Source organism: Somniosus microcephalus, chromosome 5, assembly GCF_052327205.1.
Source record: "Somniosus microcephalus isolate GS21.2 chromosome 5, FLI_Smic_1.0, whole genome shotgun sequence".
Classification (NCBI taxonomy): domain Eukaryota; kingdom Metazoa; phylum Chordata; class Chondrichthyes; order Squaliformes; family Somniosidae; genus Somniosus; species Somniosus microcephalus.
The window spans coordinates 15704442-15732301 of NC_140991.1; the positions used below are offsets into that span (position 1 = coordinate 15704442).

Below are 27860 nucleotides of genomic sequence, written 5' to 3' on the forward strand. Positions count from 1 at the left end.
CTACAGAATTTGTTCATCCCAGTTTGGCATAAAAATAAAACATAAAAAGTGACTAAACCATGGCTAACAAAGGAAATTAGGGATTGCATAAGATCCAAGGAGAGGACATATAAATTGACCAGAAAAAGCAATAATGCTGAGGATTGGGAGCAGTTTAGGATTCAACAAAGGAGGACAAAGGGATTAATTAAGAAGGGGAAAATAGAATATGAGAGTAAGCTTTCAGGGAACATAAAAACAGACTGTAAAAGCTTTTATATAGATATATGTGAAGAGAAAAAGATTGGTGAAGTCAAGCGTAGGTCCTTTGCAGTCAGAATCAGGGGAATTTATAATGGGGAACAAAGAAATGGCAGACCAACTAAATACATATTTTGGTTCTGTCTTCACAAAGGAGGACACAAATAACCTCCCAGAGATGCCGGGGAACATAAGGTCTGATGAAAGGGTGGAACTGAAAGAAATCAGTATTTGTAGGGAAATGGTGTTAGGAAAATTGATGGGACTGAAGGCCGATAAATCCCCAGGGCCTGATAATCTACATCCTAGGGTACTTAAGGAAGTGGCCCTAGAAATAGTAGATGCATTGCTGGTCATCTTCCAGAACTCGATAGACTCTGGAACAGTACCCATGGATTGGAGGGTAGCTAATGTTACCCCACTATTCAAAAAAGGTGGTAGAGAAAAAGTGGGGAATTTTTGACCGGTAAGCCTGACATCGGTAGTGGGGAAAATACTAGAGTCCATTATTTGAATGGCAATAGATTGGGAGAAGGGGAAGTGCAAAGAGACCTGGGTGTTCTTGTGCACCAGTCGCTGAAGGTAAGCATGCAGGTGCAGCAGGCGGTTAAGGCGGCAAATGGTATGTTGGCCTTCGTAGCAAGAGGGTTCAAGTACAGGAACAAGGATGTCTTGCTGCAGTTGTACAGGGCCTTGGTGAGACCGCACCTTGAGTATTGTGTGCAGTTTTGGTCGCCTTACCTGAGGAAGGACGTTCTTGCCATGGAGGGAGTGCTGCGAAGATTCACCAGGCTGATCCCTGGGATGGCAGGAATGACGTATGAGGAGAGATTGTGTCGATTGGGCTTATACTCACTGGAGTTTAGAAGATTGAGAGGGGATCTCATTGAAACCTATAAAATTCTGTCAGGCTTGGACAGACTAGATGCAGGAAGGATGTTTCCGATGGCCGGGGAGTCCAGAACCAGGGGTCATAGTCTACGGATAAGGGGTAAGCCAATTAGGACTGAAATGAGGAGGAATTTCTTCACCCAGTGGTGAACCTGTGGAATTCTCTGCCACAGAGGGCGGTGGAGGCCAGTTCATTAAATATATTCAAGAAGGAGTTGGATATATTCCTTAAGGCTAAAGGGATCAAGGGATATGGAGAGAAGGCAGGGACAGGGTACTGAATTTGGATGATCAGCCATGATCTCATTGAATGGCCTACTCCTGCACCTATCTTCTATGTTTCTATGAAAAAGGCAAATGGGTTGAACAGTCTCCTCTCTAACCCAGCTGCAAAGGCCATTGTAACTTTTAAGTATCTTTATTGCTGTAATATTAAGCATCGTGTGAGTTGAAAACATTTTTAAAAATGGCTAGTCCAAACCTGTAAATAGGCAGAATAGCGCAAGATGAAAATCAACACGGTTAAGCTACTGCACACTGGAAGGTAAAAGCTGGGCCACATACATAATGCAGGAATGGTGTCAAACTAGCAGAGGCTGAAGCTGAAAGAGATCCCAGAATATTAGACCATGGCACTTGCCAAGTATGGTCCCTGTGAAGAAGCAAATTGAACACTGCATTGTTATCTCAGTAAATCCACATCATACACGGGACGGCGCATTAACACTGTATGGCGCGCTGGGCAGTTTTGGACACCAAGACGCACAGAATATATTCAAGTCCCGGCGCCAGTATAGAGGTTAACCACGAGACAGACCACTAGCATCAGAGGACTGAGTTACAAAGAAGAACGGCAGAGGCTTGGACTGTTCAGCTTTGAAAGGATGGAGTTCAGAAGGGATCTTAAAAAAGCTACATAAGATATTAAATGATACAGGAAAGATAAATCCAGGACACTCCATCAAGGTATATCATGAAAGTGGGACTAAGGATACAGAATCAAACAGGCTAAAGACAAATTTCTGACCAATGTCAGAGATATCTATCTTAGGAAGTACACAAAACTCAAATGCATGTTTTATTTGTTTGCTCATTTATTTATTTATACATACATATGTTTTATTTAAATCAATTCTCCAATCTCCTTTCTACGACATGATGTAATTGGCAAAAGAACCAGAGGGGAGATGAGGAAACATTGTTTAACGCAGCGAGTTGTTGTGATCGGGAATGCGCTGCCTGAAAGGGTGGTGGAAGCAGATTCAATAGTAACTTTCAAATGGAATTGGAAAGATTTACAGGGCTATGGGGAAAGAGTAGGGGAGTGGGACTAATTGGATCAAAGAGCCAGTACCGGCACGATGGGCTAAATGGCCTCCTTCTGTGCTGTCAGATTTTATGATTTCATGGTTATAAGTTGGTCAAGTGTGAGCCTCGACAGACTATTCAACCACCACAGTCTAGCCTGCTTCCTGACCCCACACTCCCGGCACTGGATTGGATAGCAGGAGTCACTGGCTGATGAGCAGTCAATGGAAGGGGTGACATAAGAAACACAAGCAGGATTCGGCCAATCAACCCCTCGAGCCTGCTCCGCCATTCAATAAGATCATGGCTGATCCAATCTTGCCCTCAACACCACTTTCCCGCGCTCTCGCCATACCCCTTGACACCGGGAACACCGTTCACCTTCCTAGCCCTAAGGCACAAAGTCAATTGTAGCGTCCCGGCCGAGATTAGCTAACTCCGCACAGACCATGGCCAGAACCTGGAGTCATCCTGGCTCGGGCTCCTGCAGCAGGCTGCCCAGTTTGTTCAAAAGCGTTTCGCTTTTCTCCCTTTGACTTCTGTTGACTGACAGCACCAACTGTCGACTTCAGCAGCTGACCGCCCATGGCCCAGGGCCACCTGACAGTCGCTGGCTAGGAGTTACAAGAGGGAGCCCTGGGGCCCTGAGGCCACACTGTGTTCAAGAACTCACGAGCTTGAGGGAGTGGGAGGTGAATCTCTCTCAGTGCCATCTGCCCTTTCAAACCTTTTTATAACAAAACAGGAGCATCTTACTCCTCTAGTCCTGATAACTGGACCCAGGGGTGAAAATAAAATATGCCACAAAGCATTCACAATTCAATTTGGGAAAATAAACTTTAATAAATCAAACAGCAGTTAGAGTTGTTTCAATGAGTGAAGAATGGGTCATGTAGCCAAGGGAATGCAGATACTGCACAGGGAGACTCCCAACAGTTCATGGCTGGAAAATCACTAACGTCTCAGTTTTAAAAACCAAAACCAGCTCCTGTTGTAAACAAACATTCACAGTTTGGATGAGGCAGCTTAAGCCAGTCAACATTACATGGGAAGGCAAAATTTAAAAAGTCCAAGTACAGAAATCACTGGGTCTGGAATACAAAGGGGAGGAAAGTTATGCTACAGTTATATAAAACTCTGGTCAGACCCCATCTGGAGTCACTGTGTTCAGTTCTGGGCCCCGCACCTCAGGAAGGATACATTGGCCTTGGAGTGGGTTCAGCGCAGATTCACCAGAATGATACTGGGGTTAAAAGGGTTAAATTATACAGACAGGTTGCACAGACTAGGCTTGTATTCCCTTGAGTACAGCATACTGAGGGGTGATCTAATTGAGGTGTTTAAGATGATTAAAGGAGTTGATAGGAGAGAAGCGATTTCCTCTGGTGCAGGAGTCCAGAACAAGGGGGCATAACCTTACAATTGGAGCCAGGCCGTTCAGGGGGTGAAGTCAGGAAGCACTTCCTCACACAAAGGTTGGTGGAAATCAGGAACTCTCCCCCCGCAAAAAGCGGTTGAGGCTGGGGGTCATTTGGAGCTTTCAAAACTGAGATTGATAAGATTTTGTTAGGCATAGGTAATAAGGGTTACGGAAACAAGGTTGAGGGGCTGGATGGCCTCCTCCTGTTCCTAAGATTTCCTGATTTACCACTTAATCACCTCGATCAGTTCTCTTCTTAATCTGTTGTTGTAATAGAAAAAGACCTAATTTTATCCTCATTATTAAAAACCCGGTCATGTCTGGTATCCCCTCTGTACCTCCTCCACAGGCTTTGCTGTGTTTCCTAAAGTAATGTGCCCCAAACTTGGCACAATATTCTAACTACAGCCTAACCAATGATTTGTATAGGTTTAGTTTTATATCTTTGCTTTTGTACCTTATACCCCTATTTATAAAACCTAGGGTCCCATATTTATTTTTAAACTAAGGGGGACAATTTGCTAAAATTGTAAGTATTTGATACATGCCAGAATGCTGAAGGAAGTCAGAGAGGAAATAGCAGAGGCTCTAACTACAATCGAACAACCTTTGGAGATGGAGGTTGTGTCAGAGGAAGGGAAAGCAGCCCCTCTCACCCGAGAAAAACTGATTGTTCCCAAACCATAACTCTAAAAATGTGGGTTTTCTTTTAAAAGGAAAAACACACGTGTAAACACATAATATAATCTACAACCTTTCATCTCCCAAAATGAACAGAAACATGGCAGTAAGGCAGCTCGCTCAGAATGCAGTTGACAGCAGAGAATAAGTCCAGGACCGACCCGACCCTACGACTGGAATGACTTTTCAATCTACGTTCCTGAAGGAGGAGGAACCTTGCGATACAGAGAAGCTGACCCATGCGAGCTAACGGCGTGGGGTGGAGAATTAAAAAGACAAATCTGAGAATCAGCCTGCCACGAGCACATCCACTGCCTGATTGGCCATCCCGGAGCACAGTGGATTGAGGCAAACCTCCCCTGGATGGAGTTTACCAGCCCGGGGAGGAGAGGGTGGGTTCAACGAGGCTAAAACAGCAGCAGAATAATCCGGAGGAGTTGCACGGAGCTAGCCGTTCCTCTGGCAGGTGATGAGGTACTGCGGGTACGACTGGGTGTCATTGAAGATGACAAATATTTTCGGGTTTTTGCAATCGTCAACGAGGGAGTCGTATCTGAGCGGCATCTCACTGTTCTCTTTCAGCGGCGGAGTCTTCATCTCGTACTTTCCAATAGTGTAGGCTCCGGTCAGGACCTTTGCCACAAACACAAATTTATGTCCGCTGGCATTGGCGGGGGAGTACTGGTTCTGTACCGACAGGGCAGCATTTACCGCAAAATAAACACCTTGCCCGTAGACAGTCGCTGAAAAACAATCGCATCAAACACGTTATTCTCCTCCCTTGCCAAATTTTTCCCCTTCCCACCCGAAGGCACCAACTCTTGCTGGGGGACTGTTCTACAATAAGCCCGTCCAATGCCTCAGGCAGCAGGTACAGATTCACCAGAATGATACCGGGGCTTAACGGGTTAAATTATGAGGGCAGGTGGCATAAACTAGGCCTGTACTCCCTCGAGTAAAGCAGGTTGAAGGGTGATCTAATTGGGGTCTTTAAAATGACAAAGGGATTCGATAGAGAGAAACGTTTCCCTCCGGTGGGGGAGTCCTAAACAGCGAGGCATAATCTTAAAGTTAGAGCTAGGCCGTCCAGGAGGGAAATCAGGAAGTGCTTTCTCCACACCAAGGGGAGTGAAAATTTGACACTCTCCCCCCCCGCCAAGACTGTGGGTGTTGTCTCTATTGACATTTTCAAGACTTTGAGATCAATAGTTTTTTTTGGCAAGGGTAACCAAGGCAGGTAAATGGAGTTGAGGTGCAAAAATTAGCCACGATCTAACTGAATGGCGGAACAGGCCCCAGAGGCCGAATGGCCTACTCCTGTTCCAATGATTCTCTGTTCACAGGATGTGGGCAACATTGGAAAGACCACATGTATTGCCCAACCCTAGTTGCCCTGACTCAACTAAGTGGTGAGGACTGGAGTTAAGTTAAATCCTGTCCACACACACTCTGTATATACTGGAAAAATTACATGACGGGGAATAAACTAAGGAGTAATCAGACTCCACTCCGCGCGGTCGCCCTGGAAGCTCCTCCTCGGAGTGTTAACTACTCACGTGGCCAAGCTGTCGACGAGTTTACCGACTCTTACCGTTCTTTCCACAGAAGCTCCTGTTGAAACCGTGCATGTAGATCTCTTTGGCGCTCTCCTCACTCGTCCCATGGTAGAGGACTTGTTCGACGTTGGGCTGGGTGGCCACGATGCTGGCTTTCTTCAGCATGTATTGTTGGTACAGCAGTGGGTTATTCACCTTCTCCACCTGAGCCAACAGTCAGGGACAAATTCAAGTTAACCCCAGGCTATCTTTCAATCAGAGAAAGCTTCAGTTTCCCCAGAAAATGAGTGGCACTATTCAATCAGGTGTACAAAATTATGAGGGGGGTAGATAGAAAGGAACTTTTCCCCTTAGTAGAGGGGTCAATAACCAGGGGCATAGTTTCAAGGTAAGGGGCAGGAGGTTAAGAGGGTATTTGAGGAAAACTTTTTCACCCAGAGGGTGGTTGGAATCTGGAACTCACTGCCTGAAAGGGTAGTAGAGGCAGGAACCCTCACAACATTCAAGAAGCATTTAGATGAGCACTTGAAATGCCATAGCATACAAGGCTACGGACCAAGTGCTGGAAAATGGGATTAGAATAGACAGGGCTTGATGGCCGGCGCAGACATGATGGGCCGAAGGGCCTCTTTCTGTGCTGTATAACTCTAATCCCAGAGTACCATTTAATTAAACCACAATTTGATTTGCTCGTTCAACATAAATATGTTCTACATTACGAGGCATAACACCTCTATGGTTATAAAATGCCAAATCCTTGATTCACCGTGCCGTGGGAAAGCCACCAGTATAGACGGCAAAAAAAACAACCTTGCGCTAGTAAATGTTCTTCACAAGTCTGGCACACACCTGGATACAAATGGAAAAACAACCTTAAAGCAGAGAAAGCCAATCACTGCCCAGGAACCTGAGATTTACAAACAGTTAAACTTGCTTGTGAATGACCTGAGCGGCTTACAACCAATTGCAATGACTTGAATGTCTATTTAGAGCAGTGACCGTAAAGAAAGGCCCAGGACAAGTTAGCAGCTCAACAACATAATCCTGCTCTAGACCCCAGACCACCAATCCCACAGGATGTTCGCTGGTACCTTCAAAACACAGCTTAACTCATCATTCACCTTATTGCTATTGTTTGTGCGGAATGGTTGCCGTGTTGCTCTACATAACACCGCTCCCTGCACTCGATAAGTACTTTCTTGTATGAAGCACTTTGAGACATTGTGGCGTTATTCATTAAACATGCGTCGATCTCCCACAGCGTTGCACATGGGGAGTAAAGACCAAGTATAGTCTTCAGGTGAAGTGGGATTAAAGTGGGGGGTACGGGGACGTAATTCAGTCCTCATTATGAAAAGTAGTATTTTCTATCCTTATGTTTAGGTAATATTTGATATTATTTACATTAATTTAAATCTGCGTGCACTTCCCATCAACTATGTCCACATTTATAATGGGAACTACCTATGTGAACTTGTCACGCTACAATTACACCTGCCCACCAGTGGCAGTGATGGTTCTCTGTGAGATTGCAAATTTACGGTCAATTGCTGCCGAATCCGGGACACTTTTGTCTTGTGGGTGTGTCTCTGCTGGGAACAGGTAAACTGCCCCACTCTTTGTGTAGAACTTCATAATCACCATAAGGAGTGAACTTTCACACCATAGGGAACAGCAGCATAGTGGTAATGTCACTGGGCTAGTAATCCAGAGGCCTGGACTAATGATCCAGAGACGTGAGTTCAAATCCCACCACAGCAGCTGGGGAATTTAGATTCAGTTAATTCAATAAATCTGGAATTAAAAAGCAAGTATCAGTAATGATAACCATGAAACTATCGGATTGTCGTGAAAACCCATCCTGCCCCTTACCTTGAAACCCATCTGGTTTAGGGAAGGAAATCTGCCGTCCTTACCTGGTCTGGCCTATTTGTGACTCCAGACCCAGAGCAATGTGGTTGACTCTTAATTGCCCTCTGGAATGACCCAGCAAGCCACTCAGTTGTAACAAACCGCTACGAAAAACAATAAGAATAAACCGGACGGACCACCCAGCACCAGCTACAGACATGGCACAACCAGCCCAGTCAACCCTGCAAAGTCCTCCTCACCAACATCTGGGGACTTGTACCTAAATTGGGAGAGCTGTCCCACAGACTAGTCAAGCAACAACCTGACATAGTCATACTCACAGAATCATACCTTTCAGCCAATGTCCTGAACTCCTCCATCACCATCCCTGGGTATGTCCTGTCCCACCGGTAGTACAGACCCACCAGGAGTGGCAGCACAGTGGTATACAGTCGGGAAGGAGTGGCCCTGGGAGTCCTCAACATTGACTCTGGACCCATGAAGTCTCATGGCACTGAGAGTAGCAAGGGCACAGAATGTACTCTGGGTGGGGGATTACATGCATGCTAAACAGCAGAAGCAGCATGCTAAAGATAGAGCTAAGCGATCCCACAGTCAACGGATCAGATCAAAGCTCTGCAGTCCTGCCACATCCAGTCGTGAATGGTGGTAGACCATTAAACAACTAACAGGAGGAGGAGGCTCCATGAATATCCCCATCCTCAATGATGGTGGAGCCCAGCACGCGGGTGAAAAAGCAAAGCTGAAGCATTTGCAACCATCTTCAGCCAGAAGTGCCGAGTGGATGATCTATATCGGCCTCCTCCTGAGGTCCCCACCATCACAGAAGCCATTCTTCAGCCAATTCAATTCACTCCACGTGATATCAAGAAGTGGCTGAGTACACTGGATACAGCAAAGGCTGTGGGCCCTGACAACATCCTGGGTATTGTGCTGAAGACTTGTGCTCCAGAACTAGCCGTGCCTCTAGTCAAGCTGTTCCAGTACAGCTACAACACTGGCATCTATCCGACAATGTGGAAAACTGCCCACAAAAAGCAGGACAAATCCAATCCTGTCAATTACTGCCCCATCAGTCTACTCTCAATCATCAGCAAAGTGATGGAAGGTGTCATCGACAGTGCTATCAAGCGGCACTAACTCACCAATAACCTGCTCACTGATGCCCAGTTTGGGTTCCGCCAAGACCACTCGGCTCCCGACCTCATTACAGCCTTGGTCCAAACATGGACAAAAGAGCTGAGTTCCAGAGGTGAGGTGAGAGTGACTACCCTTGACATGAAGGCAGCATTTGACCGAGTGTGGCATCAATGAGCCCTAGTAAAACTGAAGTCAATGGGAATCGGGGGAAAAACTCTCCACTGGCTGGAGTCATACCTAGCACAAAGGAAGATGGTTGGAGGTCAATCATCACAGCCCCACGACATCGCTACAGGAGTTCCTCAGGGCAGTGTCCTAGGCCCAACCATCTTCAGCTACTTCATCAATGACCTTCCCTCCATCATAAGGTCTCCACTACTCGCCTTCAAACAGCCGCCTAACCTCAAACAGACCATCGTTCGCAGCAAATTACCCAGCTTTCAGGAGAACAGCGACCACGACACCACACAACCCTGCCACGGCAACCTCTGCAAGACATGCCAGATCATCAACACAGATACCATCATCACACGTGAGGACACCACCCACCAGGTACATACTCATGTGACTCGGCCAACGTTGTCTACCTCATACGTTGCAGGAAAGGATGCCCCGGAGCATGGTACATCGGCGAGACCATGCAGACACTGCGACAACGGATGAACGGACACCGCGCAACAATCGCCAGGCAGGAGTGTTCCCTCCCAGTCGGGGAACACTTCAGCAGTCAAGGACATTCAGCCTCCGATCTTCAGGTAAGCATCCTCCAAGGCGGCCTTCGAGACACACAACGCAAAATCGTCGAGCAGAAACTGATAGCCAAGTTCCGCACTCATGAGGACGGCCTCAACCGGGATCTTGGGTTCATGTCACGCTACATGTAACCCCACCTGACGTAGGGTCATCCAGACTCGAGTCGTCGTTGGCTTGTTCTCTCTACACAGATGCGGCCGGACCTGCTGTGATTTCCAGCAAAAAAAATGTTTTTTTGTTTGTTTTTTGTTCTTCATACAGACCCCAGCATCTGCAACATTTGACCCCTTGTGACCCCACCTCACTGTTCTTTGATGTAATGTTTTCCTGACTGACCTGTTTGGACACCATTCACACCTTTGATTGCTGTGATTATCTCTCTGCCGAGGGGTGATAAATGGCAGTTAGAAAGATTACCTGTAATCATCTGGCATTATTCTCTGACTATATAATCTGTGTCTATAGGCATCTCTCCACTTCACCTGACGAAGGAGCAGCGCTCCGAAAGCTTGTGACTTCTTACATCATAAGGTCAGAAGTGGGGATGTTCGCTGATGACTGCACAGTGTTCAGTGCCATTCACAACTCCTCAGATAATGAAGCAGTCCATGCCCGCATGCAACAAGGCCTGGACGACATTCAGGCTTGGGCTGATAACTGGCAGGTAACATTTGTGCCACACAAGTGCCAGGCAATGACTATCTCCAATAAGCGAGTGTCTAACCACCGCCCCTTGACATTCAACGGTATTACCATTGCCGAATCCCCCACCATCAACATCCTGGGGGTCACCATTGACCAGAAACTTAACTGGACCAGCCACATAAATACTGTGGTAACAAGAGCAGGTCAGAGGCTGGGTATTCTATGGCGAGTGTCTCACCTCCGACTCCCCAAAGCCTTTCCACTATCTACAAGGCACAAGTAAGGAGTGTGATGGAATACTCTCCAATTGCCTGGATGAGTGCAGCTCCAACAACACTCAAGAAGCTCGACACCATCCAGGACAAAGCAGCCCGTTTGATCGGCACCCCATCCACCACCTTAAACATTCACTCCCTCCACCACCGGCGTACCGTGGCTGCAGTGTGTACCATCTACAAGATGCACTGCAGCAACTCGCCAAAGCTTCCTCGGCAGCACCTCCCAAACCCACAACCTCTTCCATCTAGAAGGACAAGGGCAGCAGACGCATGGGAACACCACCACCTCCAAGTTCCCCTCCAAGTCATACACCATCCTGACTTGGAAATATATCGGCCGATCCTTCATCGTCGCTGGGTCAAAATCCTGGAACTCCCTCCCTAACAGCACTGTGGGAGTACCTTCACCACACGGACTGCAGCAGTTCAAGGCGGTGACTCACCACCACCTTCTCAAGGGCAACTAGGGATGGGCAATAAATGCTGGCTTTGCCAGCGACGCCCACATCCCATGAATGAATTTTAAAAAAACATAGGCTGGAGCCAGATTCAAGACCACATCCTGGAAGTAAAACGACAGCGTACACGACCCTGTTCACCCTTGCCCCCCCCACCACAATCATCTTTAGCAGTGAGCGAGTTTGGCAAAAGTGCGAGTTGAAATTGCTTCATTCTGACCTTTATAATGCGGATTTTATTGTGCAAGTCTTGCAGGGTGTCGTAAAAATTTCGGATCATTTTAGAATATTCCTCGGACGCTTCATCCAGCCGGACTAGCTCGATCTGTCCCGAGCCCAAAGATGACACATCCGCATCTGGGAAAATGACATCAGGTTCCCAATCAGTAAATGTACAAGAGTCTGATCATGTGACATCTAACCCCACCCTCGCCTCCAAAGTTGCTTACAGTCCTCTTCACAGTTAACGAGATGCCTGATTTTCCCATTGTCTGCAAATTTTGATATTATACGCAAGGCCAGATCATTATAGATAGTGATTCCATGGTCTTATTTTGAAATAGAGCAAGGGAGCTCTCTCTGGCATCCTGGCCAATATTTATGCCTCAACCAACATCACATATTATCCGGTCATTATCTCATTGCTGTTTGAGGGACACGGCCGCGTGCGGGACATCGCGGTGCGCAAATTGGCTGCCGTGTTTCCGCAGTGGCCTCACGTCAGAACTACTCAACTGGCGGGAAGGTTGATGATACAGCAGAGAACCAAGCTGAATACGGAAAATACAAAGGAGATCTAAAAAAGGGAATAAGGCGGGGGGGTGGCGGGGAAAGAGTATGAGAATAGATTAGCGGTTAACACAAAAGCGAACCCAAAAGTCTTTTATAAACATATAAACAGTAAAAGGGTAGTCAAAGAAAGGGAGGGATAGATTGGGGACCAAAAAGGAGATCTTGTGGAGGCAGAGGGGATGGCTGAGGTACTAAATGAATACTTCGCATCAGAAGAGTCTGCTGCCAGTGTAGCAGTAAAGGAAGAGACAGTAGCGACTTTGGATAGGATAAAAATAGAAAGAGAAGGTACTTAAACAGTTGGCAACACTCAAAGTAGAAAAGTCACCCGGTCCCAATGGTTGCTGAGGGAAGTAAAGGTGGAAATTGTGGAGACTCTGGCCACAGTCTTTCAATCCTTCTTAGATATGGGAGTGGTGCCAGAGGACGGGAGAGTTACAAATGTTACAGCCCTGTTTAAAAGAGGGGAGAGGGATAAACCTGGCAACTACAGTCAGCTTAACGTCAGTGGTAGGGAAACTTTTAGAGACAATAATCCGAGACAAAGTTAACTGGCACTTGGAAAAGTATGAGCTAATGTTAAAGGCAAATTATGTGTGACTAACTTGATAGAGTTCTTTGATAAAGTAACAGAGTGGGTTGATGAGGGTAGTGCGTTTGATGTGAGGCATTTGATTAAGTGCCATGTAATAGACTTGTTAGCAAAATTAAAACCAATTGGATTAAAAGGGACAGTGGCAGCAGATACAAAATTGTCTAAAGGACAGAGAGCAGAAACGGTTGTTTTTCAGACTGGAGGGAGGTATGCAGTGGTGTTCCCCAGGGTTCGGTATTAGGACCACTGCTCTTTTTGATACAGGAAACTTTGTGCTATCCGGAGGTGAGCTATCCGGCAATCTGCAGCCACCGGCAAAAATCAGCCGCCGTTTTTTATTCTTTTTGTTTGTTTTTTTTGCTTTGTTTGAACAGTCAAGCTGTGCAAGGTCTGTAGCTATAGCAACAGTTTCAGCTACAGAGCTTTAGGGCCACACCCGAGTGTTTAGAAGCTGTTGCTAAGCAACAGTGTTTGTTGTCAAATACGGAGATAAGAATCTCCGTATCTCTCAACATTAACTCTGGAGAGTATGGCAGTTTTGAGGCAACGGCAGCAGCTCGGTCCCGTGGGTGCCGGATAGCACAAAGTTTCCTGTATATATATTAATTAATGTCCTGGACTTGGATATACAGGGTATAATTTAAAAGTTTGTAGATGACACGAAACTCTGAAATGTAGTAAACAGTGAGAAGGATCATAATAGACTTTAGGAGGACATAGTTAACTAGTGAAATGGGCAGACACATGGCAGGTGAAATTTAACCCAGAGAAGTGAGAAGTGATACAGTTTAGTAGGAAGAATGAGGAGAGGCAATATAAACTAAATGGTATAATTTTAAAGGGGGTTCAGGAACAGAGATTTCTGGGAGTTCACATACACAAGTCTTTGAAGGTGGCAGGACAAGTTGTTAAAAAAGCATACAGGATCCATGGCTTTATAAATAGAGGCATAGACTACAAATGCAAGGAAGTTATGCTAAACCTTTATAAAATATTGGTTAGGCCTCAGCTGGGGTATTGTTTTCAATTCTGGACACCACACTTTAAGAAGGATCTCAAGGCTTTGGAGAAGGTGCAGAAGAGATTTACTAGAACTGTACCAGGGATGAGGGAATTCAGTTACGTGGAGAGACTGGAGAGGCTGGGGTTGTTCTCCTTAGAGCAGAAAAGGGTCGGAGGAGATCTGATAGAGGTGTTCAAAATTATGACTGGTTTTGATAAGAGTAATTAAAGAGAAACTGTTTCCACTGGCAGGAGGGTCAGTAACCAGAGGACACGGATTTAAGGCAATTGGCAAAAGAACCAGAGGCGACATGAGGAAACATTGTTACGCAGCGAGTTGTTGAGATCTGGAATGCGCTGCCTGAAAGGGCTGTGGGAGCAGATTCAATAGTAACTTTCAAAAGAGAATTGGATAAATAATTAATGGGAAAATTATACAGCTCTGGGGAAAGGGCAGGGGAGTGGGACTAATTGGAGAGCTCTTTCAAAGAGCTTTCACAGGCACGGTGGGCCGAATGGGCTCCTTCTGTGCTCTATCATACTATGACACTCAGCGTCATTACGGCACAGAAGGAGGCCATTTGGCCCATCGCGTCCGTGCCGGCTCTCTGTAGAGCAATCCAGTCAGTCCCATTCCCCCGCTCTATCCCCGTAGCCCTGCAAGTTTATTATCCTCAAGTTCCCCCCAAGCCCTTTGGGATGTCGTTGAAAGGCGCTATATAAATGCAAGTTTGTTCTTTCGTTATGTCTTTCTATGTGAGTTAGGCTGACTGGTCTCTAGCTACCTGGTTTATCCCATTCTTCCTTTTTTGAATGGAGATGTTACCCCAAAGGGTTGTGCACGCTGAGTCGTTGAGTATATTGAAGGCTGAGGTTTTTGGAGTCTAGGGGAATCAAGCGATATGGGGATCGGGCGGGAAAGTGGAGAGGAGGTAGAAGATCAGCCATGATCGCACTGAATGGTGGAGCAGGCTCGAGGGGCCGAATGGCCTACTCCTGCTCCTATTTCTTATATTATGTTACCTTGGCAATCCGCCTATCCTCTGGCGCCACTTCCATATCCAATGTTTGATAGATTGTGCTCAGAGACTCTTACACAGTTGTACTAATCACCCAAATTCCCATCAAATTAATCTGGCAGCATCCTACAATAAAATAATTGCTGTCTTACCTTCGCTTTGCTAATGGGGATGGTGTCTGGAAATTGCACCAGAGGCACCAGGTTGGATGTCTCGAAATATCCCCAGGCACAACATAGTCACTCATTCTCCAGCATGAGTGACATCTTTTCCAAACGTCAGCTATTCCAACAGGCACTTGTTTCGAAATAAATACAAACCAATGGTTTGCATAATTTTATTAAATGTCAGCCCTGGCTCAGAGGGCAGCACTCTCGCCTCCGAGTCAGAAGGTTGTGGGTTTAAGCCCCGCTCCAGAGATTAGAGCACAAAAATCTAGGCCGACACGCCCGGTGCAGTGCTGAGGGAGGGCCGCACTGTCGGAGGTGCCGTCTTTCGGATGAGACGTTACACCGCCTGCCCTATCAGGTGGATGTAAAAGATCCCAAGGCATTATTTCAAGAAGAGATGGGGAATTCTCCCTAGTTTCCTGGCCAATATTAATCCCTCAACCAGTATCACAAAAAACAGTTCTGACGAAAGGTCACCGACCTGAAACGTTAACTCTGTTTCTCTTTCCACAGATGCTGCCTGACCGGCTGAGCATTTCCAGCTTTTTATGTTTTTATATCACAAAAAACAGATTATCCGGTCATTTTATCTCATTGGTGTTTATGGGAGCTTGCTGTGCGCAAATTGGCTGCTGCATTTCCTACTTTACAAGAAGTACTTCATTGGCTGTGATGCGCTTTGGGACATCCTGAGGTCGAGAAAGGCACTAAATAAATAAATCTTTCTTTTTAGATTAATGACAAGTGTGGATTAATTAAGGGAAGCCAACACGGATTTGTTAAAGGAAAATCGTGTTTAACTAACTTGATCGAGTTTTTTGATGAGGTAACAGAGAGGGTTGATGAGGGTAATGCGGTTGACGTGGTGTACATGGATTTCCAAAAGGCGTTCGACAATGTGCCACATAATAGGCTTGCCAGCAAAGTTGAAGTTCATGGAATAAAAGGGACAGTGGCAGCCTGGATACGGAATTGGCTCAGTGACAGGAAACAGAGAGTGGTGGTGAACGGTTGTTTATCGGACTGGAGGAAGGTATACAGTGGGGTTCCCCAGGGGTCGGTATTGGATCACTGCTTTTCTTGATATATGTCAATGACTTGGACGTGCGTGTACAGGGCACAATTAAAAAATTTGCAGATGACACAAAACTTGGAAGTATAGTGAACAGTGAGGAGGAGAGTGATAGACTTCAGGAAGACATGGACAGGCTGGTGAAATGGGCGGACATGTGGCAGATGAAATTTAACGCAGAAAAGTGCGAAGTGAAACATTTTGGTAGGAAGAAAGAGAGGCAATATAAACTAAAGGGTACAATCCTAAAGAAAGATAGGTTTGCATTTCTATCTCGCCTTTCACGACCACCAGACGTCACCAAGCACTTTACAGCCAATGAAGTACTTTTTGAAGTGGAGTCACTGTTGTAATGTGGGAAATATGTAAAGGGGTTACGTGAACGGAGAGACCTGGGGGTGTATGTGCACAAATTGTTGAAGGTGGCAGGGCAGGTTGAGAAAGCGGTTAAAAAAGCTTACGGGATCCTGGGCTTCATGAATAGAGGCATAGAGTACAAAAGCAAGGAAGTTATGATAAACCTTTATAAAACACTGGTTCGGCCCCAACTGGAGTATTGTGTCCAATTCTGGGCACCGCACTTTAGGAAGGATGTGAAGGCCTTAGAGAGGATGCAGAAAAGATTTACAAGAATGGTTCCAGGGATGAGGGACATCAGTTACGTGAAGAGACTGGAGAAGCTGGATTGTTCTCCTTAGAGCAGAGATGATCGAGAGGAGATCTGATAGAGGTGTACAAAATCATGAGGGGTCTGGACAGAGCAGATAGAAAGAAACTGTTCCCATTGGCGGAAGGGTCAAGAACCAGAGGACACAGATTTAAGGTGATTGGCAGAAGAACCAAAGGCAACGTGAGGAAAAACTTTTTTACGCAGCGAGTGGTTCGGATCTGTAATGCACTGCCTGAAAGGGTGGTGGAGGCAGATTCAATCACGGCTTTCAAAAGGGAATTGGATAAGTACCTGAAGGAAAAAATTTGCAGGGCTATGGGGAAAGGGCGGGGGAGTGGGACTAGCTGAAGTGCTCTTGCAGAGAGCCGGCACGGGCTGGACGGGCCAAATGGCCTCCTTCTGTGCTGTAACCATTCTGTGATTCTATGATGATTAATACACTGGCTCCATCTAGTGGCCAATGAGCATGTGGCAGCTTGGATTCACTTTTCGGAGCTTGGGTGCGACAGTGTGCGGTGAAGTTGCTGACACTCACTGCAGGTCTGTGTGCTTTGTTCTAACATTGTTTCAGCTAACAAGGCCAAGGCCAAGGGGGTCCAGCCCTGATTCAACAGAACAATGGGAACGAGTCCTTACACTAACGAAGAAAGCCCCAATTTGTTTTGCCTTTTTTCATGTGAAAGGAAGGTGGCTGGAGGGACTTAATGGAGACTTTAGGAAAGGATTTGAGTGTGTGAATAGCGAAACACTTGTTTCCGCCAGTTGATGAATTGTAAACTTGGGGGCATAAACTGCCCATTATCCCCGGAGGAACAAAGTGGAAGCAATGGGCCATTTATTGGGCCAATCCACAAAGCGTTATTATAACATGGAATCCCAAACCCAAACCCGCGACCTCCACCTCCTAGAAGGACAAGGGCAGCAGGCGCATGGGAACACCACCACCTCCAAGTTCCCCTCCAAGTCACACACCATCCTGACTTGGAAATATATCGCCGATCCTTCATCGTCGCTGGGTCAGAATCCTGGAACTCCCTCCCTAACAGCACTGTGGGAGCACCTTCACCACACGGACTGCAGCGGTTCAAGGCGGCGGCGGCTCACCACCACCTTCTCAGGGGCAACTAGGGATGGGCAATAAATGCTGGCCTTGCCAGCGACGCCCACATCCCAGGAATGAATTTTAAAAAGTGATGATTCCATGAAGTACCCCACAAGAAATATGAATACAAGAGCTTTTGAGGGGAAGGAAAGGCCACTAGGCCTAACGAGCCTTTTCACAGACCAGCCCTAACGAGCCTTTTCACAGACCAGCCCTAACGAGCCTTTTCACAGACCAGCCCTAACGAGCCTTTTCACAGACCAGCCCCACCTACCCACCATATTCCTCAATGCCTTCTCTCCAGGGATGCTCCCTTTGCTGCTGGGTTGGAGGAGAGTAGGCCAGGGTTGATGAATATTCTAGAGCCTTGTTCAATTATCTTTGGAGATCAAGGATTATTTATCCTTCAGACAATTAAATGAGGGGGTAGAGTTTGTAATGGGGCTGCAAAAGTGTCGGAGCTAATTGGTTAAACTGTGTTTTCACATTTTATGCATTGTTATGTTCTTAATATACATCTGTACAAAACAGACATTGGAAATATAATTACCAATTGGGCTGTTAAGAGACTTCCTCTCAATTGGAAGGGACTCTGCTGCTCCCAAGCTGTATTCCTGCATTTGTTCAAAGTCAATGGTATAAGGCTTGTTGTCGAATAGCACATCGATCTTCTTCTGCTTCTGCTGAAAAGCTTTCTCTATGAAAGCGCCCGCTTTTGGCGTGTAAGGAACGGTGACACCCTGCCGACTGTGTCTCACCCACTGGACAGATTGGGCTAGCGTAGCTTCTTCAATCTTTGACATCCCTTCTTGGACAGCCCAGTGCATGAGTTGAAGGACGCGCTCCTTGGCGTGCACAGTGTAGTCCGCAAACCCGCAAACCTTGACCTCAGTCCCTTGTACGGTGATGGTGACGGCATGCTTCCGCTGAAGGTATTCCAGGTAACTCTTGTAATCTTTGGACAAGTTTTGGAAGCACTTGTGCTTCACTGATTCTTCCCGCAGATGTGACCGGATGTTCCTCTCCAATTCATCTACTAATCGGTCGATGTCCATGTCAAAATTGCCATAGATTGTTAACTGGGCAGAATTGGAGGTCTGCGCAGCTTCTGCCATGGACATTTTGATGGCTTCCTCAAGGCTGGCCTCGGAGCTCTCAATGTTGGACAGCCGAAAGGCAAGTTCCAGATGGTTTTCCTGCTGGCTCGTGGCCATTTCTTTTGAAAGTTGAAGGACTTTCTGAAACTCTTCCTCCTCTCTTGTCTGCTGGTGTCTGCTATCCATGGAGTACTGCAAGGCAAGATATAACTGGGCATCATCATCCACATCTTTATCGTCTACAGCCATCATCCCAGCGCCATCCAAAGTGCTCCCATCGCCTGCCCCATCCTCGCAGTTGCCTCCACTGTCTTCCTGCTGGCTTTTGGTGTCAACGTCAATGAGAGCTTCCTCCTCCACGACATCATTACTAGCATCAGAGCACACACGAGATGGGAGGTCGGTATAGAGATCTTCTTCAACTGAAGCATTTTCACTGCCGTCGGATGCTCTTTGGGAAGTCAAGACGTTCCCATCTTCGCTCTTTCTTCCCTGACCGGATGCAGCTTCAGGCTCGACGATTGATGCGAGCAAACTCCGGATCTCATCTGAAAAAAAGATCAGCATGAAAAATGTGCAAGAAAGTTATGTTTGTGCTAATTTTGCTCCACATCACAGGCCCCTGACTCCACATAATTACACCCTGTTGCTTAATGTCAAGGTGCCCTGCCAACCTGTGTCACTGTGCAATGGTGCACTGCCAACCTGTGTCACTGTGCAATGGTGCACTGCCAACCTGTGCAATGGTGCCCTGCCAACCTGTGTCACTGTGCAATGGTGCCCTGCCAACCTGTGCAATGGTGCCCTGCCAACCTGTGCAATGGTGCCCTGCCAACCTGTGCAATGGTGCCCTGCCAACCTGTGTCACTGTGCAATGGTGCCCTGCCAACCTGTGCAATGGTGCCCTGCCAACCTGTGCAATGGTGCCCTGCCAACCTGTGCAATGGTGCCCTGCCAACCTGTGCCATTGTGCATTAGTGCCTTGCCAACCTGTGTCACTGTGCAATGGTGCACTGCCAACCTGTGCAATGGTGCCCTGCCAACCTGTGCCAGTGCATTAGTGCCTTGCCAACCTGTGTCACTGTGCAATGATGCACTGCCAACCTGTGCAATGGTGCACTGCCAACCTGTGTCACTGTGCAATGGTGCCCTGCCAACCTGTGCAATGATGCACTGCCAACCTGTGTCACTGTGCAATGGTGCACTGCCAACCTGTGCAATGGTGCACTGCCAACCTGTGTCACTGTGCAATGGTGCCCTGCCAACCTGTGCAATGGTGCACTGCCAACCTGTGTCACTGTGCAATGGTGCCCTGCCAACCTGTGCAATGGTGCACTGCCAACCTGTGTCACTGTGCAATGGTGCCCTGCCAACCTGTGCAATGGTGCCCTGCCAACCTGTGCAATGGTGCCCTGCCAACCTGTGCCACTGTGCATTGCTGCCCTGCCAACCTGTGCCACTGTGCATTGGTGCCCTGCCAACCTGTGCCACTGTGCAATGGTGCCCTGCCAACCTGTGCAATGGTGCCCTGCCAACCTGTGTCACTGTGCAATGGTGCCCTGCCAACCTGTGTCACTGTGCAATGGTGCCCTGCCAACCTGTGCCACTGTGCAATGGTGCCCTGCCAACCTGTGCATTAGTGCCCTGTCAACCTGTGCCACTGTGCATTAGTGCCCTGCCAACCTGTGCAATGTGCAATGGTGCCCTGCCAACCTGTGCCACTGTGCATTGGTGCCCTGCCAACCTGTGTCAGTGTGCATTGGTGCCCTGCCAACCTGTGTAATGGTGCCCTGCCAACCTGTGTAATGGTGCCCTGCCAACCTGTGTAATGGTGCCCTGCCAACCTGTGTAATGGTGCCCTGCCAACCTGTGTCATTGTGCATTAGTGCCCTGCCAACCTGTGTCACTGTGTATTGGTGCCCTGCCAACCTGTGCATTGGTGCCCTGCCAACCTGTGCCAGTGTGCATTGACACACCAACTCTGTGCAAGCATGCTCCCTATTGAATGAAGAGTCAAATCCAAATCTGATTGCCATTTTTTCCTCAAACCCTTTATTGCTGTCGAGTGTAAGTAGAGCTCAATAGCCAAGAACCAACATAATTCTTTTGGCGTTTTATAGCTCAATAGTCCTGTTGCACCTGTTGAAACACAGCATTATATACAAGATATCTTGCACTTACCAAGATCCGGGATATTCCCATTTGGATCAGTAATGTTCACCAACTGCTGCTGCTGTGCTGGGAGCTCCGTGCTGTCGGAAACATCTCTTCCAAAACTCGGTGTTGCCTGGTTGCTTTGGATTTCCAGGGGGTGCTGATTAGAAAAGATCAGGACAGCGTTAGCAACAGTAAAGTGAAAGGGGCGGAGCCGAGCAGCTCTGCGACCCCAGCCTTGTCCGGTCTAAGTACAGTGGCTGCTGACCTCAAGCTGCAGCACCAGTGGAGCTCTTACTCTGGGTATACCCAGCCTCACTGGAGCTACTAATATGCTCTTAAAAGGCGACACTGCTCCTGGCTAAGCTCACAAACCAGAGCAAATTCATTCTCTGGAGAGAACAGAGTCGGGTAAAGTGGTGTTCAGGTCACTCAAAAAAAGGGACCGTGTCGGACCAATTGATCTTTTCCTGTTTCTACCCTGCGACAGTAAATAACATGGAAGGTGGGTTCGGCATTCAGGCCCTTACGTTTTGGTGGCCATGACAATCTGGCTCTCAGGACACCTTCTAGAGTAACACGCTGTATACATTTATGCCACTTAACTCACTAAAAAGCTACTCTGGCCCCTGTCCTGATTGCAGAAACCCAGCTTGTGGGAAAGGGGCAGAATCCACACCCTTTATCAGCACGCTCACATATGGGGAAGAATCTACATCCTACATCGATATGATAGTGGATCAACACAAGACGCCAAGGGCCGACTACAGGGCTACCTCAGGCAGACAGGGGCCAGAGTAGCTTTTCAGTGAGTTAAGTGACATAAATGTATACAGCGTGTTACTCTAGACGGTGTACTGAGAGCCAGATTGTCATGGCCACCAAAACGTAAGGGCCTGAATGCCGAACCCATCCTCCATGTTATTTACTGTCGCAGGGTAGAAACAGGAAAAGATCAATTGGTCCGACATGGTCCCCTTTTTTTTTTTAACCTCAGACTCTACTGTGAGTTTAAGAGCTGTGCGATGAAAAAGTCCCTTTAAGGAGTGAATAATCTGACAGTAGCTGCCTCTCTAACATGCTGATAAAGGCAACACCTGGCGGAAGGTGGTGGACCTGGCTCAGCCTGCATGTGAAGCGCAGGTATGGTAGCCTCGTGGTTATGGTACTGAACTAGCAACCCAACTAGTTTACTGATGTCATTCGGGTAAGGGAACCCATTATGTAGTTGGTTCTTAATTCCCTAGAACAATTTTTTTTAAACCCATGATCTGATACCCTACAGTGTACAGGTGTTCAGGGATTTTAACCTCCGACCCTCTATCACCTCTGTTGAAATTAAAACATTGAAACATTAATCTATCTTTCTCACAAGCTCACAAACTATCTGTGCACTGCCACCATTTTCAGTTTACATTGCATGTTTCCAGTTTTTCCTACAGTGCAGGTTTGTACAATAATGGGTTCCTCCCACTGTCGTGTAGTGGTTATTTAAAAAAAAAAATTGTTTATGGGATGTGGGCATTGCTGGCAAGGCCGGCATTTATTGCCCATTCCTAATTGCCCTCGAGAAGGTGGTGGTGAGCCTCCTTCTTGAACCGCTGCAGTCCGAGTGGTGAAGGTACTCCCACAGTGCTGTTAGGGAGGGAGTTCCAGGATTTTGACCCAGTGACGATGAAGGATCGGCGATATACTTCCAAGTCAGGATGGTGTGTGACTTGGAGGGGAACTTGGAGGTGGTGGTGTTCCCATGCGCCTGCTGCCCTTGTCCTTCTAGGTGGAAGAGGTCGCGGGTTTGGGAGGTGCTGGACTAGTAATCCAGAGACCTGAACTAATAGTTCGGAGAACACGAGTTCCAATCCCATTGGAATTGGAATTCAATTTAAAAGATAATTTGGTATCAGCGTCAGTGACCATGAAGCTGCTGGATAACCCGCAGGGAAGGAAACTTGCCGTTCTTAACCGGTCCAGATTGTACGTGACTCCAGTCCCACAGCAACGTGGCTGACTCTTAGATTCCCTGAGGTGGTCTAGCGAGTCACTCAGTTTTATGAAACCGCTACAAAGAGCGCCTTCACCACACAGACTGCAGCTGTACAAGAAGAAAGCTCACCACCACCTTCGTAGGCCAACTCGGGATGGGCAATAAATGCCGGCCTTGCCAGCAACGCCCACATCTCGAGAATGTATTTCTTTTTAAAAAGAGATAGTACACTTCCCTCGAGTTGATAAAATAAGTATCCAGCATTCTCACCCACCGAACAGACCTTCAAACATTCAGGTTCCAACCAGCCCCATCTCCCACAAAATACCCTTGACCCACTGTTCTGACAGAGGACTGTGCTAACGGTGCTAATTTATCCTTAAGTAACAACAGATACCACATGGAAACCCATTCAGGGCTCACAATGATGTTATAAATGGTGAAAACTGAAGCCCAGTTGGGATCTATACACGTCACTCGAGCCGAGCCGAGATTGCACACTTGCCCTCCTATGATGCGTATCGATCATGTCTCCCAATTATATGAGGGGGGCCTTTGTCACATTGCTCACACGTGTGCTTGGCTGCAGTATTCTTTCGACAATCACCAATAATTAGGTAAAGTAATACTCATCGATGCTGTATCTCGGGTTAGCAAGCGCACTAATACTAAAATGCAATAGGAGATATTACACTTCAATGTTACACAACTTTTGGAATTCATGACCTCAAACTACTCCCAGCGCCAACACCACCAGTGACAGACCTGCAAAAAACAAGACGTCACCCTCGTGTGGTACAGCTCAAAATACTCGCTCCAAACACATTAAAAAACAGAATTTACAACACAAACCTTTGGCCCAGCGTTCACCCTCCACGCAAACATTACCCGCCCTGTTCCTATGTCCCTTTATCCCCCCTCTCCAATCTACACAGTTTCTGCCTCGAGCACCAGCCCTGGAAGCGAATTCTGCAGCTTCACAACTCTCTCCGTGTGAAGACGTTTCTCCTGCCCTCTGTTCTAAATCTCTTACATTTAATCTTGCATCTATGACCCTTTATTCTTCACCCCTCAACTACCGGTTCCCCTTTACCCTGTCCTATCCATTCAGGATTTTAGACACTTTATCATATCGCCCCATAATCTGCATCGTTCTGACACGACCCACCTTTTCTTCAGAACTGTACGTCCTCATACCTAGCAGCAGCCTAGTGAACCTCTCTAAATATCTCTCCTATAGTGTGGAGCCCAACACTGCACACAGTACCCTAACTGAGGTCTGATTAAGGTTTTATATAGGCTCAACATTACCTCTTGAGCTTTTATATTCTATACCTCATAATAAAACTTGGAATTCAATCAGCTTTTTTTTTTTCATAGCCTTATCAAATCAGAGTCGCTGTCCCGCGAACCCAAATGTGGAAGAATTCTATAATTATACAGCTGGTGCTTTACACAGTTTGATAGTTTTATGTGCCCACTGCAGTTGATCATAGAAAATATCATGGCCAATACATGATCAGCAGACATCAAACTAGTTCAATTATCCCAAGGATTATCATTGGAACAGTGAAGAGGAGGGTGAGGCGGTGACTGGTGCTCAGTGTTCGGTTCATAAGCTGCAGTACGTGACTGCAGTGTTCAATTTAATCGAGGTGTTCAAAATTACAAAGCGATTTACATAGGATTACATAGGATATACTACAGAGAAACAGGCCATTCAGCCCAACCAGTCCATGACAGTGTTTATGCTCCACTCGAGCCTCCCCCCGTCTTTCCTCATCTAAATCTATCAGCATAACCCTCTATTCCCTTCTCCCTCATATGCTTGTCCAGCCTCCCCTTAAATGCATCTATACTATTCGCTTCAACCACTCCCTGTGGTAGCGAGTTCCACATTCTCACCACACTCTGGGTAAAGAAGTTTCTTCTGAATTCCCTATTTAGATTTAGATGAGCGCTTGAAACACCATAGCATACAAGGCTACGGACCAAGTGCTGGAAAATGGGATTAGAATGGGCAGGGCTTGATGGCCGGCGAGGACACGATGGGCCGAAGGGCCTCTTTCTGTGCTGTATAACTCTATGGGGGAGAAATTGGGTTGAGGCGCCAAAGTGGCGCCAAGTTCGCCTGGGCGCTGATTTTTGCGCAGCGTTCGGAGCATTAACGAACGTCAAGAAATTCAGTTTCAGCGCCCCTAGAGGGAGACGGGGCGAGGCTCGAGGCGCTCCACGTCCCTCTTAGGGCGCTGAAACTGAATATCGCAGCGCAACGTGCCGCAGCGCCACACGCTGCGGCACGGCACACTGCGGTACTGCAGGCCTTCCTCCCATTGTTAAGGGGGAGGGGCCTGCACCAGCGCGATGAGCGATCGCGAGTGCCGGCAAAAGAGCCCGGCACCGAGGAGAAGTGCCGGGCTCTCGGGAAACAGCCGGCAATGCCGCGGGGGGGGGGTGCGGGTCAGGAGGCCGGGGATGGAGGTGCTGGCAGGCGGCTGCCTTCTTCGGCGGCCGCCCCGCACCTCCACCTTAACTTGCGCCACTGCCGGCACAGCAAGGCCCCGTGAACCGGGCGCGGGTAGCGAACGGCGCTGCTACCAAATATCGCGATCGGGGCGTTGCGCACACCGATGACGTCATCGGTGGCGGCGCAGCGCAACAGGCTAACGCCACCATTAGCGCCCCCGCTGAATATCGCGGGAGGCGCGGCCAGTGGCGCTACAGCCACTGGCTGCCTCTTTAGGCGCTAATAGGTGGCGCTACTCACCCAATTTCTCCCCCTATGACTCTATTTGATTTCTTGGTGACTATCTTATATTAATGGCCTCTGGTTTGATCGTGTAGATAGGGAGAAACCATTTACACTGGCAGGGGGGTCAGTAACCAGAGGACTGAAATTTAAGGTTATTGGCAAAAGAACCAGAGAGGAGATGAGAAGAATTTTTTTTTCTTACACAGCGAGTCGTTATGATCTGGAATGCGCTGCCTGAAAGGGCGGTGGAAGCAGATTCAATAGTAACTTCCAAAAGGGCAATTGGATAAATACTTGAAAAGGAAAAATTTGCAGGGCTGTGGGGAAAGAGCGGAGCAGTGGCACTAAGTGGAGAGCCCTTTCACAGAGCCGGCACGATGGACCAAATGGCCTCCTTTAGTGTCGGCTGTGGCTCAGTGGGTAACACTCTCGTCTCTGAGTCAGAAGGTTGTGGGTTCAAGTCCCACTCCAGAGACTTGAGCACAAAAATCTAGGCTGACACTCCCAGTGCAGTACTGAGGGAGCGCTGCACTGTCAGAGGTGCCGTCTTTCAGATGAGATGTTAAACCGAGGCCCCCCCCCCCCCCGTCTGCTCTCTCAGGTGGGTGTAAAAGATCCCAAGGCACTATTTTGAAGACGAGCAGGGGAGTTCTCCCCGGTGACGTGGCCAATATTTATCCCTCAATCAACATCACTAAAACAAATTATGTTGTCATTATCACATTGCTGTTTGTGGCAGCTTGCTGTGTGCAAATTGGATACCATGTTTCCTACATTACAACAGCGACTCCACTTCAACAAGTGCTGCATTGGCTGTGAAGCGCTTCGGGACGTCCTGAGGTTGTGAAAGGCGCTATAGAAATGCAAGTTCTTTCTCTCTTTCCTTCTGTGCTTCAAGATTCTATGGGGGCAATTTTAACCTAATTCACCATCTGCAAACTCACAGGAGCGGGTGGAATGTTGGTTTCACACCAGGCCCAATATTACTCTGTGACTTCAATGGGGCGTCAATCGGGCAGGGTTTAAACCAGCGTTGCACCCCAACTCTTCGGACAGACTAGATGCAGGAAGGATGTTCCCAATGGTCGGGGAGTCCAGAACCAGGGGTCACAGTCTAAGGATAAGGGGTAAGCCAGTTAGGACAGAGGTGAGGAGGAATTTCTTCACCCAGAGAGTGGTGAACCTGTGGAATTCTCAACTACAGAAGGCAGTTGGGGCCAATTCATTAAATATATTCAAGAAGGAGTTGGATATATTTCTTGAGGCTAAAGGGATCAAGGGATATGGGGAGAAGGCAGGGACAGGGTACTGAATTTGGATGATCAGCCATGATCGCATTGAATGGCGGAGCAGGCTCGAGGGGCCGAATGGCCGACTCCTGCTCCTATCTTCTATGTTTCTATGTTTGCCGATGGGTGGGTTAGGTTAGGTTCTAATTGCCCCCATGTGGTTCCCTGACTGATTGTGTACCTCAGACTGCAGCCTTATCCAACGCACTCTCTCCAGCCCAATCGTACACTTGTACTTTGTCTCCAGTTGCTTCAGAATGTTGGCCCCGCGTGTCTCCAGCAGGAAGCGAGCGACGCCGGGTTCCTGGAGCGTCACCGCCTTGGAGCAGATGTTTGAGATCACGCTGCGGAGGAGCTCGTCCACTGCTTGACAGGACCTGGCCTCCCCAGTGATCTGTAAAAAGACAAGCGCAGGAGATGGACAAGTGGCAGTTTGTTCCATTCATCAGCTGTGCAGTCAACCGAGAGGCAAAAAAAGGCTCGCAGCAAATCCATTCACAAAGATTTTGCTAAACAAGCAACAACTTGGATTTATATTGCGCCTTAAATATAGTAAAGCGTCCCAAGGCCCTGCACAGGAGGGTAATCAGACAATGTTTGACGCTGAACCACATAAAAGGAAATTAGGGCAAAAGCTTGGTCAAAGAGGTAGGTTTTAAAAGCGTCCGAGAGGTGGAGAGGTTTGGTGGGGGGGGGGGGGGGGGGGTTCTAGGGCTTAGGACCTTGGCAGCTGAAGGCACAGCCGCCAATGGGGGAACGAAAGAATGGGGGAAAGAGCAAGAGGACAGATTCTGGAGGCGCGCAGATATCTCGGAGGGTTGCAGGGCTGGAGGAGGTTACAGAGATAGGGAGGGGCGAGGCCATGGAGGGATCTGAACACAAGGACGAGAAGTTTAAAATCGCGGCGTTGCTGAAGCGGG

General features: G+C 47.7%; 1 protein-coding gene across 1 annotated transcript in view; it reads right to left on the reverse strand.

The window, feature by feature from the left end:
* Positions 1 to 2203: 2203 nt before the first annotated feature.
* parp10 (poly(ADP-ribose) polymerase family member 10) overlaps positions 2204 to 27860 on the reverse strand; it is a 36228-nt gene continuing 10571 nt past the window's right edge. Inside the window, exons 3-8 of the mRNA XM_085987190.1 lie at positions 27122 to 27334; positions 20943 to 21075; positions 18215 to 19309; positions 11463 to 11599; positions 6132 to 6300; positions 2204 to 5283 (exon numbers count right to left, since the gene is read on the reverse strand). Of these exons, the coding sequence (XP_085843316.1) occupies positions 4988 to 5283; positions 6132 to 6300; positions 11463 to 11599; positions 18215 to 19309; positions 20943 to 21075; positions 27122 to 27334 (2043 nt within the window). The 3' untranslated portion in view covers positions 2204 to 4987. The remainder of the gene's footprint in view (positions 5284 to 6131; positions 6301 to 11462; positions 11600 to 18214; positions 19310 to 20942; positions 21076 to 27121; positions 27335 to 27860) is intronic.